The following is a 19,470-nucleotide window of genomic DNA, read 5'->3' as shown; positions in this document are numbered from 1 at the left end:
TTTATTGCATTAATCTCCATACCAGGAGACTCGAACTGATTTTTATTTCTCCCTTGTATTGCATTTCTGTAACTTTTACAGTATTAAAATGATTAACAAAAGCATAAAACTGGAAACAAAAACAATCACTGAGAGTGTCTCCTCCGGCACTCCAAGGCCCATCGGCAGCGGGGGCTGCGCTGGCGCAGTCGCACCCGCACGGAGAGGCTGAGGCTCAGTCCCTGCCCCGGGACGCGCTGTGCTGGCAGGGACAGACGGCCTTTCCCAGGAGGCAGGAAGGCACTCAAGGCATGGGCTACGTGTAAGCCTGGCTGGTGGGAATCCTCAAGACAAGGTCCTGGTTCTTGGCTGGATAAGCACTCTCGGGGCACGTGCTTTAGATGTCCATGTCAAACTGCTCTTCCTCACCTGCTGAGAGGGACAAAGCCCACAGATCAGTCCTCCCAGTTTCACATTAAATACCAAACAGTTTTTATTGAAGAAACAACCATCAGCAGCGCTTCAGAAAATTTGCAGCTTGGACTTCAAAACTGCACTCAGGCACCAGGTTTGATGTGGGAACCCTCTCGCACACGCAAGACGTAAGCTCTGTCCGCAGCAGGGACCTCACCCGCAGAGAGGCAAGAGCAGAAGCAGAGACGCCCTTCAGAGAATTTGTTTCTACTCCTGGATTTCCTTGTAGAAAGGAATGTAAAGAGTGTAAACGTCTGTTACCAGAGACACAAACGCCCATTTCACAGCTTTTTATCTGCACAGCTGTTACGCAGCTCCACAGCCACCAACGTGGGCAGCGATGGCCTGCTCCCGAGGACAGGGCTTCTCCGGGAGGGTCACAGCCACGCTGGCACCCGGCGCGCAGCCTGCGCTGCAGCTTGCCAGAGAATCCAGGGAGACACTAAAGGTCACAACAACGTAAAAAAACCCCACATTAAGCAATATTGACTCTGGAAAGATTTTGCTTAGAGTGAGCATGGGAGCCAGCTAACGAGCACTCAGATCTTTATTTTCAGACAGAAGCTAAATAACTGTACTTGGTTGCTTCTTGAAGCAACCCAAACTATCTCACCCAGCTTTAGAAGTGTTCACAGGCAGCATGTGCTCCTGCTGCTACTCCAGCGCCTGCGGTGAAGCATTCACGTGCACAGAGCAGCCCACGAGCCCTGCTCTCCCGTGGACTAACCTCTACCTTGCTGCCTCACACACAGCCGCGTCTGCCGAACCCACCACAGACAGCACGGGATGCTGGACAACTGGTGTACACAAAGCAAGTATTGTGTCCCAGCTACATAAGCTGAGCTCACTTGTACCCCAAAAGCCTCGGTGGCTTAAAAAAAGGCAGAAGGAATTCACAGCTCGGGCCGATACGCAAACCCCAAGCAAACCCTGCTCCGAACTGTAACCTGATCTCCTTCAGAAACGCAAAGCTGCTGCGAAACGCTCCAGGACAGAGAGGCAGCACCAGCTGCACCCGTTCTCTCACCACAGGACTGTTCGTCCAGCAGCAGTTTCCAAATGCTAAATTAATGAGAATCAAGTGATTATAACAGATTACACTTAATTAACTGAAAAAAGTCACATTACTGGGGACCACAGCAGAACCTAATAACCACGGGAACCTAATTACCCAGTGACATCAAGCACACTCTCGTTTTGCAAGAAGTCCTCAGAGTACTGACCCCAGCTTGCAGGGGTCTCCGGGCTCCACGCCATCGGTGAACTCTGGCATTTCCAGGAACCAGCAGCGCGCTGGGCTGGGTTTTGGCATGCACTCACCTGCGCTCGCTTTCTCATCACAGTTTTGGACATGGTTGTTCTCAATCTTCAGCTCCTCCACATTTGGGCTCGTGACACCTGGAATGTCCGGAAGGTCAGAAGGTGGTGTTTTGGCAACCGGAGAATTGCGGCACTCCATCAAAAACTTACGATCGTAAATAATCCTGGTACCTGCGGGGAGACCAGCACACGGTCAGGTTTCAGCACCGTGATGCCGCAGTACGGCTGGGCCACCTACGCAGCCAGGTGCGTAAAGCAACAGCAGGAGTCACCCTTCAAGCGACACCTGTTACTCAGCATTTACTCTGCCCATTTTGTGCTACCTGGCAAGGCAGCCAGGTACCATTAACAGTACATCTGCCAAAAACAGTACAAAGCGCCAGGTCCCCAAGTGCTGCACAGCGAGAACACAGGACTCCAGAGCCCAGACTGATGCTGCAAGCAATAAATCCCTTCTGCCTCAGTCCAGGTCACACCGCCACCCAAACTCAACACACTAAGTTAAATTTCTGCTCAAACACAGCTGGGTTTTCTCAGCTGTCAGGGCCTGAGAGCCACGGGCAGACACTGGCGTACACACCAGGTAGCCGGAGGCAGCAGCGCCTGCCCCTCCATCACTGAACGCTGCCCAGCAGGAACTCGCTTTCCACGCCAGGTGCTGGCTGCCCAGCGCGGTTACGGTCACCTACGCCTGTCAACAGGCCCCAAGGCAGCGAGCTGCTAACGCCCGGCTGTTTTCAGGGTTTCCCAGACCACAGCCGGCTCTCCCTGCCCTGCACGGAACAAGGCAGCTCCAGCACATCCCAGCCAGCTCCACGGGAGCTTGGCTCCAGGCACGGATTTCTAGGAATACCACTGGACTGAACAGACCGTTCTTTATACAGGAACTGCACTGGAAAAAGCTCAAAAACCACAGGCAGAAAAGGGATCCCTCCAAACAAGACTGCAGCCTTAACCCAGAAAGTACCGAAAATCAGTGTTTTCTTCCCCTAGGAGGCAGCCTGCAAACTTCCTCTCTGGATCAGGCCCTTCCTGCTCCACTCCAGCAAGAGGGAAAGGCGACTGCTCCTTGTGTACGCCCCGAAAAAACCTTAACTACAAACACACAGGTGCAGGGAAACCAGACCCCATGAACATCTGTCCGGGAACATTAAACCCGCTTTATTTTGAAGCATGGCTATGAAATAATGTAGCTGGACATCAGGTTTCAAGAAAGTTCTGCTAACGAGCTCCCAAAACGCTGGAAACCTTTTCACTAAAAGATTTTGAATCCGAGTTGCTTCCCTAGACCCAAGCGGGGATCAAACCCAGCACAGGGCAGGCAGGCGGCCGATCTGCGAGCCGAGCATTAAATTCCTGGGAGGTTCACAGCGGCGAGGACAGCGCTTCCTAGAACTGCAGCCCACGTACCGAGTACCAGGAGCACAGTTCAGGCAGGCAAGAGCTTCCACGCCTGGGTCACGTTCCTCCGACTGTTACACGGCCAGCGCTTGGGAAAGCGGACACCCGGCTGTCAACAGGCACGGCCCGAGGCCATAAATGGGCTCCTTCCAACTCGTAAAGCTGAGCTAACAGCGTATTTAGTCAGAAAAACTCCACCCCAGGGGACTGCTCTGCTCCCCGAAAGCCCTGCTTATATGGCAGCTTCAACACCCAACCGTGCGATGCGGAAAGCCCGGATGAGCATTTGGGTTGCGTACTCTCGTTGGGGTGAAACACTCGGTTTGAAGCAGTGCCCAGTCCAACGCGCCGTCCCTTGCCCGCTCCCCGACAGCGGAGCGCAGGCAGCGAGCTGCGCTGCTCCAAGAGCCATCCCATCCCCACCGCACGAGCCAGCGGCCCCGCGGCGGGCACTGCCAGCACCAGCAGCTCGCTGCCCGCTCTGCATCGCTCACCACCGGCACCGCAGCTCGGCTCGCGATGGTCCGAGCTGGCGGGACCCCCAGATCCTGCTGCCTGCCTTACAGACAACCGTGCCCCCAGCAAGCAAGCGAGGAGCCGGGACAGGCACGAAGGGAATACCGAGAACAGGCTATGCTTAAAACTCACACGTCACCTCTTACACGCTCCTCCGTGCTTCTGCGTACCCTTGTGGTTTGTTTTTTTTCACCACTGCTGTAAGAAAACCAGCTGCTGCCTGTGCTGGCAGAGGACAGGGAACGTCTGCGTTGCACCGTCCCTTCCAGACGGGATCACAGAGACCCGTCACGATAGCTGAGAAGGGAAAACCAAGTCTTTTCCTCTGATTGCTGGCACAGAAACTGCAGCAAAACTCCGCTCGCTCTCGTCAGCCCCACGGCGGGCTGCGCCGCTGCCCTGCTGCCGCGGTGAGTGAGAGGGAGGAGGCTCCCGAGCATCGCAGCGACTGCCTGCCCTCCTCCGAACAGCCCCCTTCATCCAAACTGCAGTTCAGGATGTTGCTGCAGCACTTCTGGAGGCTCGAAAGCAACCTGCCCGAGAAGTCCATCTCAGTGCTGCGCACACTGAAAGACCTCAGGAGGAAGAGTTCGTGCATTTGACCGCAAGCAAAGCCAGACCAGAGCAAAGGTGCTAATGAAGAAGCTGAACTACAAGTGCCTGGCGACTGGAAAAGCAAGTGTTCCTCTGCTCTGTCCACGTAAATCAGCTTGGCTGTGCGACGCGCACAGCCTGGCGTAGGGCAGCTGTGGAGCGGCACCTTCCCAAACGCCCTCAGCCACCAGCGCCGCTGCGTGGGGTTCTAGCTCTGGCACGGGGCCCTCTTTCCATCACTCACATCCCAGCGCTGCCTATGGCCAAAGGGATGACTTCAGAGATCACGTTCCTCAATTCTGCTCTGAAATTAGTCAGAGGTTTTGCACGACAAACTTGATTTGCTTCTCTCTTCTGATTCTTCAGATTCAACCTACCACAGGAGTTTTTTTCAGCGGGCTACGTATGTTGGAGATTTTCAGCAAAGGGACCTAAACCAAGGTGTTCCAAAACGTTAAGATTATTTTTACAGCAGTCAGGGCTTACATACAAGGGAGGAATGTGAAGTGTTCTGCCCGAATCGGTGGACACATGGGTTTGCAGAACACGGGCACAGAGAGCATGTGTGGCCCAGGGGGCAGAGAGGCTCTCCGAGCCCAAGCTGCCCGGCCCCACAATCCTTAAAGCGACACTTTAGCACATTAAGCTGTGCTGAGTTTGATGCGAAATGTATTGATCATGTTTTCACAAGAGCCCTTCCAGACTGTGCAGGACAAGGACTCCTCTGCAGGAGTGACGGGAAGGCAGACCACCCACCCAAAGCCAACACCCCAGGAGCCAGCCCCGGCAGCAGAGCTGTCCTCAGCCCCGCGGGGACAAACCCGCACCCCGCGGGCACGAGAGCCCTGTGGGTTCTGCCAGGTGCGCACGCCCTGACCACAAGCACCATTTGCTTTTCTCCTCCTCGCTCGAGACATTCATTAACTCTGCACCAGAGACAAACAGAGATGATAACCCTGGCAGGCTCATTACGCTGCGCAGCGTTAATTGTTCGTTTCTATTCTGCTACTCAGAGCACATGAATACAGCTGGGAAAGTCGTTCTCATTCTCTGTCTTCCAGGGCGTAATTACCACAAGTGCCATTTAAGTACTTCAGTTATTTGCTGCTTTCAGAGAAGAGAGACCATATGGCAAAAATCACACAGGAACTTCAGCTCCCCAGCCAAGCTTTTCTGCACAAACACAAAGCACCAACTGAGTCAGCAGTGCTGACTTCCCCCTTCTCTCTGAGTTTTAACCCCTGAAATGCTGTGCTGTGAAGAGACCGGTCTGAGGCACCAACACCACATCGGCCACCGCCTCCTGTTCAGTTTGTTCCCTGGCCGAGCTTCAAGCACAGTTTCATCACTCCTGCTGCTCACGCTGATTTTTTATGCAATACCATTGGGGGGGGAACTCTTAAAGAAACAGAAAAAATTGTCTCAACCCCTGACAGTGGGAGCGCGGGCAGCTGCCGCAGCTGGAAACGCGCAGAACCGATCAGGCATCCAGCGTCACCGCCCGGAACAGCGGCCGCTCCTCGAAAACCAAACTGCTCGAAACAGAGCCTCAGGGAAGCGGCGCAGAGGCAGAGCCTCTCCGGCGGACGAGCCCTCTCGGGAGCGCTGCACGCCGAGACAGAAGACCCCCGAGGCACCGCCAAGGCGGACGCCAAGCTGAAGACCCCCGAGGCACCGCCAAGGCGGACGCCAAGCTTCCCGGCTGTGTGCTTGCAGCCCCCCTTCGCTGCCTCCCCTCGAGCAGAGCTATCTCCCAGCACGCCCAGCTCAGCCCGCTGCTCTGGGCTCCGTCCAGCAGCCGCAGGGGCACAGTGGTGGGACCCGCAGGGCCGAGCAACAGGAGCGGGGGGCCCAGGCCGCCGGTCAGCTGCGGGAGCAGAGCAGCGCAGGACAAGGACAGCCACAGGGGCGGGCGGCCACCGGAGACGGGAATTAATGAGTAACCCGGGCTGCGGGGGGAGTCTGCCGCCTGCCAGGCTGCCCGGGAGCAAACACGGCCGCCGGCTCCGGGGCACCCTGGGCAGGGTGGAAGCCCCCCGCCCCGCGTTCCCCCCGGCCCTGCACGGCAGCGGCCCGGCTGCGGGGGGGAGCCCGGCCCTGCTACGGCATTCCCGGGGCGGGAGGCCCCAGCGCCGGGGCAGAGCGCCCACGCAGGCGGGCGAGCCGCTGCCGCCCCAGCGGGGGGACCCTGCCCGCACCCCCCGACCCGCGCAGCCCCGCAAACCCCCGGGCCCGGCCCGCTCCCGCCCGGGACCCCCCCGCCGCGGGGAGAGGCCTGCCCGGGGCCCGCCGCTCACCGCCCGGCGTGGTCCCGAAGACGGTGCCCCCCGGCGTGGTGCTGTAGTCGCCGGGCGGCAGCGGGGCGCCGTCGGGCAGGGCGAGGCGTTTGCCAGGGCCCGGGATATCGCGACTCGGCGTCTGGCCCTGGCAGCAGCGGCCCGACATGGCACCGCCACCGCGACAGGGCGCTGCGGCTGCCGCCCGCCCCGCCCGCCGCTTCCGCTTCCGCCTCCAGACACGCCCCTTCCGCCGCGGGGTGCGGCGGGAAATACAGCGGGGGGCGGGGTTTAGGGGGCGGGGCGGGCCCGGGGGCGCGGTTTAGGGGCGTGGTAGGAGGGGTGGGGTTTTAGGGGGCGGGGTTTAGGAGGGGCGGGGCGTGGAGCGGGGCGGCCGGCGGGTCCCTGTGCCCCCCGCTCCCGGGGGCCGTGCCCCCAGCGCCGTGCAGAGACCCCTCGGGGGTCGCGGGGCGATGCCGGCAGCGCTGCTCCCCACGGGGAGGGGGGTGGGTGTGTCCCCGCCCCCGTTAAGTGACCCCACGCGGGGTGGTCGCTGTGGGAGGTCGCGGTGTGAACGCTGCCGGGACAGATGTCAGCCCGCCCGGGGGGCAGACCCCCGTCCCAAATGGCTCTGCCGCCCCCGGGGGTGGAGGGGTGGGGTGGGGGGCTGGGAGCAAACGCGGGAGGGGCCGGGGGGGCCACGCAGCGCCTGCCCGCGTGTTCGCCGCCCCCCACGCCGTGCCCCGGGTTGGGGGGCTGCAACGCGCCCTGAGCGGGGCTGCGGGGGGCAGAGCTGGGGCTCCCGGGGGTGAAGCGCTGGCACAAAGCCCCCCCGAGCACCCCCGGGCAGGGGCAGAACCCGCAAATCCCCCCCGAAGCTGCGGGACCCCCGCAAAAGCCCCCCCCGGGTGCTCCCCGGCGGCGTTGGGGTGCCGGGGCTGTGGCAGTGGTGGTCCCGGGCGGGGGGGGGGGATGCAGCCGGCCCCCGGCCCCCCCAGACCCCGCCGCCAGCTGCCTCGCTGCCCTCCCTGCTGCCCTGCCAGCTCCCACGGCCCCCTGACCGCTGCCCCATCCCCGCGGCGTGAAACCTCAGCCCTGGGGGGTCACAGGGTGCCGAGGGTCCCTGGGGGGGCTCTGAGCCCTTTCTCCAGGGCAGCATTCATGTGGCCAGGGCGGGGGGGCTCCTGCCAGGCTGGGGAATGGAGAGGGAAGATACGAGGGCTCCTGGGACCCCGGGCAGGCTGCGGTGCCCCCCAAGAACCCCTGAGAACCCACGCAGGCTGCTGTGCCCCGCAAGGACCCCCAGGACCCTGGGAAGGCTGCGGTGCCCCCCAAAAACCCCTCAGACCCCAGGCAGGCTGCTGTGCCCCAGAAGAACCCCCGGGACCCTGGGCAGGCTGTGGTGCCCTCCAAAAAACCCTGAGAACCCAGGGAGATTACGGTGCCCCCCAAGAACCCCTGAGAACACACACAGGCTGCTGTGCCCCCCGAGGACCCCCAGGACCCCGGGCAGCCTGCGGTGCCAGGCAGGCAGCCCTCACCCCGTGCCAGCTGCTGAATCGATCACCGGGCACTGAGGCAGGAAAAGGAACACATCCGGCCGTGGCGAGTGACATCAGCAGTGACCCCCAACCCAGCGAGGCGTCCCGCTGCCAAACAACAAGGTCCGCTGCCATTTCCTCCTCCTCCTCCCAGAGAATGGACCATTACGGGGTCAAGGAGCCAGGGGAGGTCAGGGTTTGAGGGCACACCCTGTCTGGGGGGGAGCAGGGGACCACAAGCCCCCCGCTTCATTGGGGCATCTGCCCTCGGGGCCTGGGGGACCCCAGCTTGGGGTGCAGGCAAGGACAAGCGGAGGGAAAAACGCTCAGGGCGCTCAAAATCCCACAAAACCCCATTTCTGGGGATGCCCCTGCAGGGAACCGGAGCCCTCCTGTCCCGCAGCGACGGCTTCTCCTCGCCCTGAGACCCGCAGGCACATCCCCATGGTGGGGGCTCCCGTGAGGCGCTTGGGGTGCCCAGGAGACCCCGGAAGGCTGCAGCGGAGCTGGGCAGCGCGGGACGCTGGTCCCCTCCCAGACCGAGGACGCGGATGCTCGGGTCTCACTGCCGTTGCTGAGCTCTGCAGAGCTCCAGCCCGTCGTGGGGAACACGCTGCTCGCCCGGGCTGGCAGCGACGTCCTTCCTGCGCTCTGCTGATGCCATCCCCGCTGGAGAGACCCCCCGATAAACCAGCTGGCACCGAGCGAGCCGGGCTGGGATGCGGAGCCCGCAGCCCTAACAATAGCCTTTCCTCCTCATCCGTCTCTGTCTCCCATTTCCCACACGGGCTGGAGATTGAAAAAAAGCAAGAAGAAAGAAAGGGGAAACCACCTGGACCCAGGGCCAGGGAACAACTGGCCCCGGGCAATAAATCAGTGATGCCCCCGGGGGAGCAGGACCCCCGTGCTGCCTGTCCCTGCCGCGCCTGGCAGTTCTGCGCCGGGGGACGGCACCGACAGCCACCGAGAAAAGAGACAAAGGGGGACGTGGGGACCCCAGCCCCATGACAACGCCTGCCGGAGCTCGGTGCTGCCGGCAGCACCCCAGGGACCAGGGATGCTCCTGGCCGGGGGGTTCGTGAGATGCCCCCCAACATCAGCTCCTGCTGCCAGGGAGGAGCCACGGGGCCCCGGCGTTCGCCTGCCCGGGCCACCAGCGCCCGCTGGTTACGGGGTGTTCGTCCCTAGGGCGCTTTATCTGCCCTCTCCCCGGGCTGCGAACAGGGCTGGAAAGCCCTTCGTCATCCTCATGTGGTAGCGGGTTGTCGCCTTTTGGCCTTCTGAATCGGGAGCAGAAGGGCTGCCTGGAGGTGTCTGTGCCCTCGCCCGCTCACCAGCAGCTGCAGCGTCTCTGCGGCTGACCTGGGTGACGTCACTTTTACCCGAGCAAGGGTGGCTCTTTGGAAAGCACTCGCTCCTCCGGCAGGCTCCCAGGGAGGGAAATCTGCCTCGTGGCTCTCGGGAAGTCATGAGATGATGAAGTTTGCGCTGTACACACGACGCCGGGACCCTCGGTCCCTGGCGTGAGAGCAGCCCCCGGGGATGGGCAGCGAGGGGCCGTTCCTGCCCGTCCCGGGCTATCGCCGGCCGCACTGCGACCAGCACGACCCGGGCTGCGGATTGCAGGAGGGTTTGCTGCAGAGAGGAAGAAAATAAACCGAGGGGGACGATAAACTCCTGCATGGTGGGCAGCGGGGACCGGTGGCTATCGTCTCGCCCCATCCATCACCTCCCCGTCTGCGCGGATCCCGGGCGGGACGGCTCGTCTCCAGCCGCACCCCGGCTCTCCCGCGGCTGCGAAACCCAGCTCCAGCCCCACGCAGGGTGGGGTGGCGGTGGGTCTCCGAGCGCTGCTGCCCACCGCAGTGACCCCCCGCCGAGGATGTCCCTGTGCCGCGGCATTTCCACCCCATCCGTGTTTACATTCCCCTCCGATTGCCGGCGGAGATAACGACAAACCCACATCCACTTTGCCCGCCCGAGAGCTGTTTGTGCAGATAAAAGTTGCCCCTGGTAAACAAGCCCATCCTGCCCGTGGGAAGCGCACCTCCGCCCTGCCCGTGGCCCTCGGGCAGGAAGACCCGCGACGGGGCTCGGGGCTGGGCAGGGCCGCGGTCCCCAATGTCCCTGACCCCCGGGCTGGCACTTGCTGGGCGAGCTCAGCACCCCGACTCGCACCCTGGGGCGTGACGCTTGGCTCAAGCTCTTGCGAAGGGAATTTGGCAGAGGGAGGGCTGTCCCTGTGGGCTGGCACGGTGTGGGCACACGCCTGGCACCGGTGTCTCACACTGATCATGACTCTGCTCGAACCCGTGGCAAGCTCTGCCCCGGAGCGAGGGGCCGCAGGGGCTCTCCTGCGCCCAGGGCTGGGGGTCTCTGGCTGCTTGGCGGGGGAAAAGCTCGTCAGAAATGACTGCGGGGGGGGAAAATGGAGCCGGGACAGCAAACGGCACCAAGTCAGACTCCTGGGAGCTGGGATGCCTCCCTGGATGGGGCGGGAAGCTTCTGCCCGTCGGCCGCAGGCTCACGTCCGTGCCCTTTGCATGGCACCTCTGCCATGTGCCGGCAGCTGCCTTCGCCCCTGCCCGCGCGTGCCGTGCTCCGCGGGTGGGCTGGGAGCTGCCCGGGAGACGGACGGCGTTGGTGAGCGATCTGCCCGCGCTGCCGTGCGGATGCCCGGCTCTCCCCGCGGCAGAGCAGCCGAGAGAGCGGGGGCAGCTCCCAGCGCAGCCACCCCGACCAGGGGTCCCAGCACCCGAGTCCCCCGCCACCCTCGCTCGCGCTCCAAGTCGCTGCTGGGAGCCAAAAGGCCCATGTGCCAGCTGGGAAAAGAAATGTTCCTCGGACTTTTCCCGGCCTCGGAGGGGCTCGGTCCCGCCGCCAGCCCGGAGCCGCTGCGGGCAGGCTCCCCGCTCCCACGGCTGCCTGCCCTGCCCGGGGTCAGCCGCCGCTGCCCTGCGCAGCCCCAGAGACCCCCGCGACGGGGAGAGGTGTTGACTCCCTGCCTGGACCGAGAGTCACCTGCCCTGGGCAGCCGGGCTGCGCGTGGCCGTGCCGGCTCCGGCGTGAAGCGGGATGCTCAGGCAGGGGCTGAGGCCGAGCTGCCAGCACGGGTGCTGCCTTCCCTGAAAGTCGGGCTTTGGAAACCGGCTCAGTGTCTGACTCCTCTTCCTCCTCCTCCTCCTCCTCCTCCTTGCTCCCACCGCTGCGGCCGCAGGACCTCCCCATTCATATTCTCGCCTCTCCCCACCAAAGGGAGTCACCGAAAAAGCGGCTGCTGGCTGGGCTTCTTGCACAAGCGTCAGAGCCGGGCTCCGGGCGGGATGCGAGGCGCGAGCCGATGGAAACGCGCGCCCGTGGCACGCCAGGAGGAGCGGGCGGCTTTCACGGGCTGTGGGCGCTGGAGCCGGGCTCGGAGAGATGGCTCTGGGCGGTGACGAGGGTGCCTGGAGCTGTGAAGTCTCGCTCAGCTCCCAGCCCGGGGCAGGAAGTTTCACCTGCCAGGGCCGAGGGACCCGGAGCCCCTCGCAGCCCCGGGGGTCTCGGTCCGGGTGGGCTGGGCACGGGGACAGGGCGATGGGGCAGCCGCTTCTCCCAGCGCTCAGCACTAGCTCCGGGATGCTGGTGGGGAGGAACCTTTTCCCCATTTGCTTCCCTCAAGGAGGAGGTTTCTGAGAAACGCCAGGGATGCAGGAGGAGTGCACGGGTTAAAAATAGTCGCCATGGCATGGGAGCCACCCTGTGCCCACGGCCAGAGCCAGAGGGGAAGCACCTGACCTCCTCCTCCTCCTCCTCCTCGTTGTTGTTGTTGTTGTTTTCCCACCCGGCACACGTCAGGGGCTGGCAGCAAACCCAGCCCGGGGCTGCACAACCGGGCGCTGGGAGCGGGGTCAGGCCCGGGAGGGGACCGCGGTGGGACACGGCGATGGGGTTCGGCAGTAGGGCTCGGCCGGGACCCCGGGGCAGGGAAGGGGCAGAGGAGGGGCAGGGGGATGCACGCAGCGCCGGGACGGTTTGCCCAAACCAGCCTTTTCTCCCCAAAGTGGGGCCAGACACGCACCCCGCTGCCTCACGGCCAGGGCAGAGCTGGGAGAACCACGGCTGGGAGGTTCCTCTCTGCCTCGGAATCCTCCGCCGGCGAGCACAGCTACGCTCAGACCTTGTTTGGTTGCTGAAATTCCTCACCAGTTTCCACACTTTTTGTGAAATCCGTATCAGTGTTATTGCAAACTTCTCCCTCCTTCCCCCCCACCCTGTTTTTCTTTAGCAATAGCTGCGGGGAAACCAGAAACGGTGGAGAAGGGGCTGTGAAAACCTCTGTAAAACCCTTGCGGATCTGGGCAGCGGCAGCAGGACTCTCACTCCCCTGGGCACCCGGAGGGCGACGGGCGATGTCAGAAATGAAACCCTGCTGCGAGGGGCTTGAAAAATGTCAAAAATGGGGAAGAACTGCCCGCAGGCTTTGCTCTTGCTGCTGCTGCAGGCTTTCCCCTCAGCAACGTGGGAAAGAAATCAGCTTTGTTAAGATTTTTTTAAAAGAAAAAATCTGAAAACGTCGCTGTTCAGGGATTTGGGGGACAGGAGAAGGACCTGAGGTTGCTCGAGTGTAGCCTTTGACCCTGGCTGGGTTTCAGCATCTCGGTGTCCCTTTCCCCAGTTCTCACCACGCTGCCGCAGCCCCGGGCAGAGCCGCAGCCCCGCAGCGGCCATGGCCGTGCTCTGGGCAGGGCAGCACCGGCCCCAGCAGCCGGGTTCCTGCCTCCGTCTCCTCTCCGGGAGCAAGCACCGCTGCTCACCGTCGCGGGGGGTAACAAGCTGCCTTCACCGTGCCAGGTTTCCCACCCCTCCAGCCCTGTCTGTCCCCCCAAAGCCACCCCAGGGAGCCCCAGGCGAGGAGAAGGGACCCCACCAGCCCTGTCCGGCCCCATCCTTCAGCCCGGAGGACACCACGGCTCCGTCCGTCGAAGCTGTGTGTCCGTAGGGCAGAACACTGTGGGGACGGGCAGATCGAGTGACCTCAGCCCTGCCTGCGCGGGCAGCCAGCCGCGGGCTCTGACCCACTCGGTACCCAGGGCACACTCAGCCTCTTTCATCACTCGCGACGCGTTTGCTCCCAGCAGCTTCGCTTGGAAAACAGGGTGCGAGCGTGCGAGGCGGCCGCTCGCCCTCCCAGACACGGGGCAGCTCGGAGCCCGCCGGGACGCTCCCGTCCCCGTTGCTGCGGGAAGCAGGGCTTGCCCCGAGCCGGGACCGGGGTGGCACCGGGGCTGCCCCCCGTGCTGCGCCGGGGCGGCAGGCGGGTCATAGCTGCGCCGGGGGTTCTGAGCTGCCCCAGAAGCAAAGCACCAAGCACCGGCTTAAACCCCTGTAAAGGCATCATATTTGCTGCCTCGCGACGGGAAGTGTGTTCCCCTGTGCGGGTGCTGCGGGGTACCGAGCGTGCCTGTGCTAACCCAACCTCTAAAAGCAGCAGCTTGCGTGAGAGTCAGTGAAACAGCACATTTTTATTATTTTTTTATTGCTCTGACAGAGAATTCTTCCCTTCCTGCCGCTGCCTGAGCCCCGGCTGACGCGATGCTGCGGCTCCCAGCGCTGCGCTTGCGTTTACCGGGGGAGGAGAGTTCAGCTCGAGCCGAGCGTTTATGCCCAGCTTCCCGCAGCCTTCCCGGGACAGGCAGTACCCAGCGGGCTGGAGCTCCATCACAGCGTGTTTATGTGCTGACGAGGAAGCATGATGACAGATAATCCCAAACAACTTCAAAGCAAGATTTGTGGATCCGATATGGAAACTATTCCTAAGGTCTCAGCGCGGACAGCCCCAGACTAATTACCGCTGTGGACATTAAAGGCAGAGCAGGACCCGCTGCCAAGAGCCCAGTGCCTGGCCTGGCCCCGTGCCCACCCCGCCGAGCCCCGGGGCTCCAAGGGGATTCGGGGTGAAATGATGCTCCCTGAGCAGCTCGTGCGTGGGCAGAGGGGAGAGCATCGCACGGTCCTCACCGACCTCCTGCGCTGTCCCCGGGTGTCCCCCGAGGCCCTGGGTGGGCAGGCAGGGTCTCCCCCATCTCACCCCTCAGCTACCCCAGCCTGCCCAGCGAGAGGGGGTCAGTGCTGAAGCGGGATGCAGCCCCCTCCACCTGGGAGGCATTTTGGGATTGGAGAGGGAGGAACAAATGAAGCTGGGGAGCTGGTGGGACCCGAGGGCAGCCAGCGGTGTGGCAGCAGCCTGGCAGGGGCTGGTGGCTTGCTCCGGGGCAGGTGGTGACAGGGTGGGTGGCTTTGTGTGCTGGATGGCCTGAGCACGGGCAGGTTTGCTGCAGAGGGGACGTCTGACCAGCCCCACGCAGCACTGCCCGGTGCTGGGGGGTCTCTGGGCAGGGCTGACTCAGAGCCCCTGTGCGGATGGGGATGCTGCGGGGTCCTGCTCTGGTGGGACTCACCTAATGTGGGCTGGCAGCTCTCAGCAGTGACAGCCCTGCCCGCAGAGCCTGAGCCTGCCACCCCACGCCTGCCTGGGTGCTTCCCTGGAGGCTTTGCGTGAGCAAATCACGTTTTGAAGCTCTTGAGGGCTTTAGTGGCTGCTCAGGTTGCCCTGGCTAGGCTGGGTCATAGAGTATGTGTGGTTTCTTCAAAGATCTTTCTGGAAGCGTGGTGGGGGAATGAGTGCTGATGAAGCTGTGGGGGTCTGGTGCCCATCGCAGCTGTGCTGGGGCTCGCGGCTCTCCAGGCTGCGGTGGTGGTGAACCTCTCTGGCTGCCCTTGCCCTTTGCTCCGGGCTGGGGACTTGTGCCAGCACGGCTCTGGCTCTGAATTCCGTGGACGGGCAACGCTTCGCAACGCAAGCCTGGCTCAAGAGGGGGTCTGGCACGGTCTCTTACTGGTGCAAAGCTGAACTGCATCTCTCTGGGTGCAGCCGAGCCTCTCCCCTGCTCCACTCCCCGCACCCACGCTCCAGGGAAGGGCTGGGCATGGACAGACAAAACCCCCCAGATGCTGCGTCGGCAGCGTCGGTGCGGTCGCGTGCTGCGCTTGGTTTGCGTTCTGACCCCCCGCTGCGGTGCGGAAGCTGAGGAAGGCTGAGCCAAAGGGGAGATGCACGAGGTGATCCACACAGGTCCCTTCCAACCCCTACCATGCTGTGATTCTGCGAGCAGTGCGGCCCCGGGGAGAGGGGGATGCCGGAGTCCCTGCCGTCGGTGTTCCGGCAGCGGTGCTGGCAGCGAGAAGCAACGCCGCTGTGGCTTCTGCCATGTGCTGGGTTTTATCACTCGTGCTGTAACGGCGAGTACGCAAACAGCGTGCCAGGGAGGAGAGCAAGAATTCCCAGCTATAAAAAGCTTTCGTTTTATCCTAGCATGGCACCAGCCGGGCCCAGCCTTGGCAGAGTCTGAATGTGCTGCGCCTGATGCTGGAGGCAAAGCTGGTGCTTGCCTGCTGCTGCCCGGTCTCTGCTCCCCTCCCGCCGAGCCTCAGCCCCTCCTCGGTGCCCGCCTGCCCTCCCTGGGCCCAGCCAGCTTTAGCGAGCTCACAGATGCGATTACCCACCGAGCAGGAGGGATGGAGGATTAAAACAGTGCTTAACACCCGAGGTGGCAGGTCCTGGGATCTTGGGCAGGGATCCGGCCGCTGGCACCCTCCTCCCTGCCAGCTGCCCGGGCACGGGCACGCACACCGCTTGCCCAGGCTGGATTCATCTCCTGGGTGGATGGAGATGGTCGGTCCTCCCTCGGCCAGCCTCCCCCCGGTGCAGATCCGCAGAGGCACGCCGGCGGACCTCTGCTCTGGGCAAGGGCTGGCTCCCCGGTCTGCGGGTGGCAGGGTCAGCTCCGCCGCGTCTCTGGCTCGCTCTGCAGCGCTGACGCTGCGACCCGCGCCAGCTCGGCACCCTCAGGCTGCATCGCCCTTCCCCAGAGCGGGCTGGAGGCAGAGGCTCTGTTGGCTTGGCGGGGGGAACTGCCCCGAGACGGGGCACCCTCCGGGTGCTGCCAGACCGCCCCTGCAAAGGGCTCCAGAGCTGGTGCTTCTCGTGCCATCTCACCCCTCTGCCCCCATGGCAGACCCTGTGCCCGCTGGACGTGCCTGGGACCAGCTCAGGTGTCTGTTTCCTCCAGACACCTCCGCAGGCTCCATTGCAAGGAGAGCTGCACTGCTCGCTCCCCGCATCCCAGCGCTCCCCGCATCCCAGTGCTCCCCAAGCAGGGATCTTCCCTAATCCATCTGGACTCTCTCTCTGTGTAGAAAGAAGTATTTTTAAATACCCATTGTTTACTCTGCAGTGACAGCCAAAGGAGCCGCTCTGATCCACAGCATAAACATATTTTCCCAGAGTTTTCTAAACAGCCACTTGACCCCCCCGGGCAGCGTTTCCCTGCAAGGTCTCCCCGGGGCCAGCTCTGCCTCCCCTGCCCGTGGTGGCTGCTCAGGTCGAGGGGCTAAGGACAGGGACGGGCAAGGGGAGAGGATGCTTTGCTTGCTTTCCCTGGAGCCTCAGCCCTGGGCTGGAGGGTGCAGCCGGGGTCTCCGGCGCGTGGGGGCTTGGGTCAAGGTTGTAGAGCGGGGTGGGGGGGGTCAGGGCGGAGCGAGACCCAGCATCTCTGCCCTTCAGCTTTTCCAGCTGTAAAACTGGGACAAAGATACGGAGCCACGTTACTTCCCCTGCCTCGACGGAACGCCTGGGACTCTCCCTTCCTCTCCCCAGTCCAGCCGGCTCGCGGGGAAGGCAGGCGGGCGCCCGGCTCTCCTGTCTGGGGCTGGGAGGAAAAGTGTAAGTGCCGGGGAGCAGACATCAGCAGTGGCGTTCTGGAAGCCTCAGCAAAGCCTGGCTGTGTGTCCTGCTGTGGGCAGCGCGTCTGTCTGTTCCTCACTTCGAGCGTGGTGGGAGCTCCCCTCCAGGGCACGGTGGCGTGGAGATGGTCTGAGCACGCCGCAGGGACCGTCTGCGGGAGAACACGGCGTAAAACCCCTGGGGCTGAGCCCTACAGCCCCCCCAGCGCCCAGGAGCCGGTGCACAGCCCAGCTCGGACGGGTGGGCGCACACAGGGCTGCTGGGGGGCGGAGGCGAGGGTGGGGATCGGAGGCGAGGATGAGGATGAAGGTGTTGGTGGGGAGCGGAGGCGAGGGTGGGGAGTGGAGGCGAGGATGAGGATGAAGTTGTTGGTGGGGAGCAGAGGCGAGGGTGGGGAGCGGAGGCGAGGGTGGGGAGCGGAGGCGAGGATGAGGATGAAGGTGTAGGTGGGGAGCAGAGGCGAGGGTGGGGAGCGGAGGTGAGGGTGGGGAGTGGAGGCGAGGATGAGGATGAAGGTGTTGGTGGGGAGCAGAGGCGAGGGTGGGGAGCGGAGGAGAGGATGAGGATGAAGGTGTTGGTGGGGAGCGGAGGCGAGGGTGGGGAGCGGAGGCGAGGGTGGGGAGTGGAGGCGAGGATGAGGATGAAGGTGTAGGTGGGGAGCAGAGGCGAGGGTGGGGAGCGGAGGCGAGGGTGGGGAGTGGAGGCGAGGATGAGGATGAAGGTGTTGGTGGGGAGCGGAGGCGAGGGTGGGGAGTGGAGGTGACAGTGGGGAGCGGAGGCGAGGATGAGAAGTGGACATTGACGGTGGGGAGTGGAGGCAAGGATGGGGAGCGGAGGTGAAGATGAGGAGTGGAGGTGAGGATGGGGAATAAAGGTGAGGGTGGGGAGTGGAGGTGAGGATGAGGAGTGAAGGTGTTGGTGAGGAGTTGAAGCAAGAATGAGGAGTGGAGGCAAGGATGGGGAGCGGAGGCGAAGATGGGGAGTGGAGGTGAGGATGAGGAGCCACCAGCCCCTGGTCACCCAGCGGCGTTGTGACAGAGCTGACCATCCTCCTGCCGTGCCCGGCCTCTGCTGGCTCCCCGGCGCCGAGCCCAATGCCCTCGTTACCCACGGACATCCCCGCAGATGCTACCACCTTATTTCTCAGACACAAAATCCAGCTGCAGCCCCGTCTGCTGCCACGCTGGGTGTGCAGCCACGTCCGAGAGACAGCGACGTCCCCGTGCCCGTCCGGCTCGTGCCGTGAGCGCGGCGCTGGGGGGACAGACGCGCTGTGAACAGCCAGCCCAGGGCGCGGGCCAAGCCAGCCCGGAGCTGACAGCGGTTGCATCAAGCCCTCGTCTGACTGCTTGGAAGAACCAAAACAATCTTGTAAAGATCAGGCTTGTAAAAATGGGGCTCTGTTTTGCTAGCTCGTGAATGGGGAGAAATGCCAACCCGGTAACTTTTTACACGTATTTTTCTCCTCTTTGTCAACATTCCCCCATATGGCTGAAACTTCAAAATGCCTTATTTGGAGAGCGCCTGTCTTAGAAGTTCCAGTATTTGTATAAATAGCTGATAGTGAAAAACTTACCCGTTCTGGAGCCTGCCCAGGGGCCCGCAGGAGGAGCGGAGCTGGGGGCAGTGATGGGGCTGGGGCTCTGGAGCAGCCCAGGGCCTTCCAGGCTGAGACGGCTCCTGCTGCCACGCGTGAGGGCGGAAGGAGGCGGCTGGGGGTCTCCAGAGCAGGAGCACCCACCCGAAAGCAGGAGGGGGAGCGGCAAAGCTCTGCCCATCCTCCTCCATCAGCTGGGAAGGGGCTTTGGGCAATAAACGTGGAAGCGAAATGGGGACTGCGAGATGCCCTGGGTGTCATCTTTTGGGAGGGGGCCGTCAGCCGGCCGTCCCGCTGCTGCTGTCGGGGGGACAGGGGTGTCATCGTCCCCGCCGGGGACAGCCCGCCCTGCCCAGGGAGGGCCTGAGCGCGGCCAGGGGCACCCGGCCAAGCCCGGGGTGTGCGGTGAGGGGTGCAGGGCGAGACCCCGGGGTGCGTGGAGCGGGGCTGGAGCCCACGGTGAGGGGAATGGGGGGAGCAGGGTGAGGGGGGAGCGGGGCAGGACCCGGGGGACGGCGGGGGGGACGCAGGGTGCGTGGGGAGGGACAGGGAGCGATGCTGCGGGACCCGGGGGACGGCGGGGGGGAACACACAGGGTGCGTGGGGAGGGACAGGGAGCGATGCTGCGGGACCCGGGGGACGGCGGGGGGGAACACACGGGGTGCGTGGGGAGGGACAAGGAGCGATGCTGCGGGACCGGGGGGATGCCGAGGGGAGCGGGCGGGAGGGGGGTGCCCGGCCGGGGGGGGAGGCGGTGCCGCAGCCCCCTCTCCCTCCGCTGATCTCCGAAGCGGGGGCTGCCCGGCCCCGGCCCCGCTCCTTGAGAGGCTCCTCCTCCGGGAGGGCCCGGGGAGCGGCCGGAGGGGAGCCCGGCCCCCCCGGTCCGCCCCCCCGGTCCGCCCCGAGGGCTGCTCCGCGCTCCGGCAGCGGGCAGCGCACGTCGGGGCTGCCGGCCCGCAGCCCCCGCAGCCCCCCGGCCCGGCCGCG

At 63.7% G+C, this 19,470-nt stretch overlaps 1 protein-coding gene across 2 annotated transcripts; it reads right to left on the bottom strand.

The window, feature by feature from the left end:
• EIF4EBP1 (eukaryotic translation initiation factor 4E binding protein 1) lies at positions 1-6,811 on the bottom strand. 2 transcript variants are annotated; one of them, XM_075444756.1, is made up of 3 exons: positions 6,582-6,811; positions 1,774-1,944; positions 1-411 (listed from the first exon to the last, which is right to left on the bottom strand). In XM_075444756.1, exons 1-3 carry the CDS (start codon positions 6,727-6,729, stop codon positions 377-379), a joined length of 354 nt encoding a protein of 117 aa, XP_075300871.1. In that variant the 5' UTR covers positions 6,730-6,811; the 3' UTR covers positions 1-376. The 2 variants fall into 2 exon arrangements, with proteins under 2 accessions (XP_075300871.1, XP_075300872.1); XM_075444757.1 differs by having other exon boundaries at positions 1-408; positions 6,582-6,810.
• Between the last annotated feature and the right edge of the window lie 12,659 nt (positions 6,812-19,470).

The sequence above is a fragment of the Opisthocomus hoazin genome, chromosome 28 (assembly GCF_030867145.1).
Source record: "Opisthocomus hoazin isolate bOpiHoa1 chromosome 28, bOpiHoa1.hap1, whole genome shotgun sequence".
NCBI lineage: Eukaryota > Metazoa > Chordata > Aves > Opisthocomiformes > Opisthocomidae > Opisthocomus > Opisthocomus hoazin.
The sequence above is the reverse complement of the archived record's forward strand: the minus strand, read 5'-3'. Positions and strand labels throughout refer to the sequence as shown.

What these genes read in the sequence shown, in the direction of transcription:
- EIF4EBP1 (XM_075444756.1), bottom strand. Translation starts at nt 6,729, where the DNA reads ATGTCGGGCCGCTGCTGCCAGGGCCAGACGCCGAGTCGCGATATCCCG. An exon ending in CTTCGGGACCACGCCGGGCG is followed by an intron (nt 1,945 to 6,581) that starts GTGAGCGGCGGG and finishes GTCTCCCCGCAG; the next exon opens with GTACCAGGATTATTTACGAT. An exon ending in TGATGAGAAAGCGAGCGCAG is followed by an intron (nt 412 to 1,773) that starts GTGAGTGCATGC and finishes TGTCCCTCTCAG; the next exon opens with CAGGTGAGGAAGAGCAGTTT.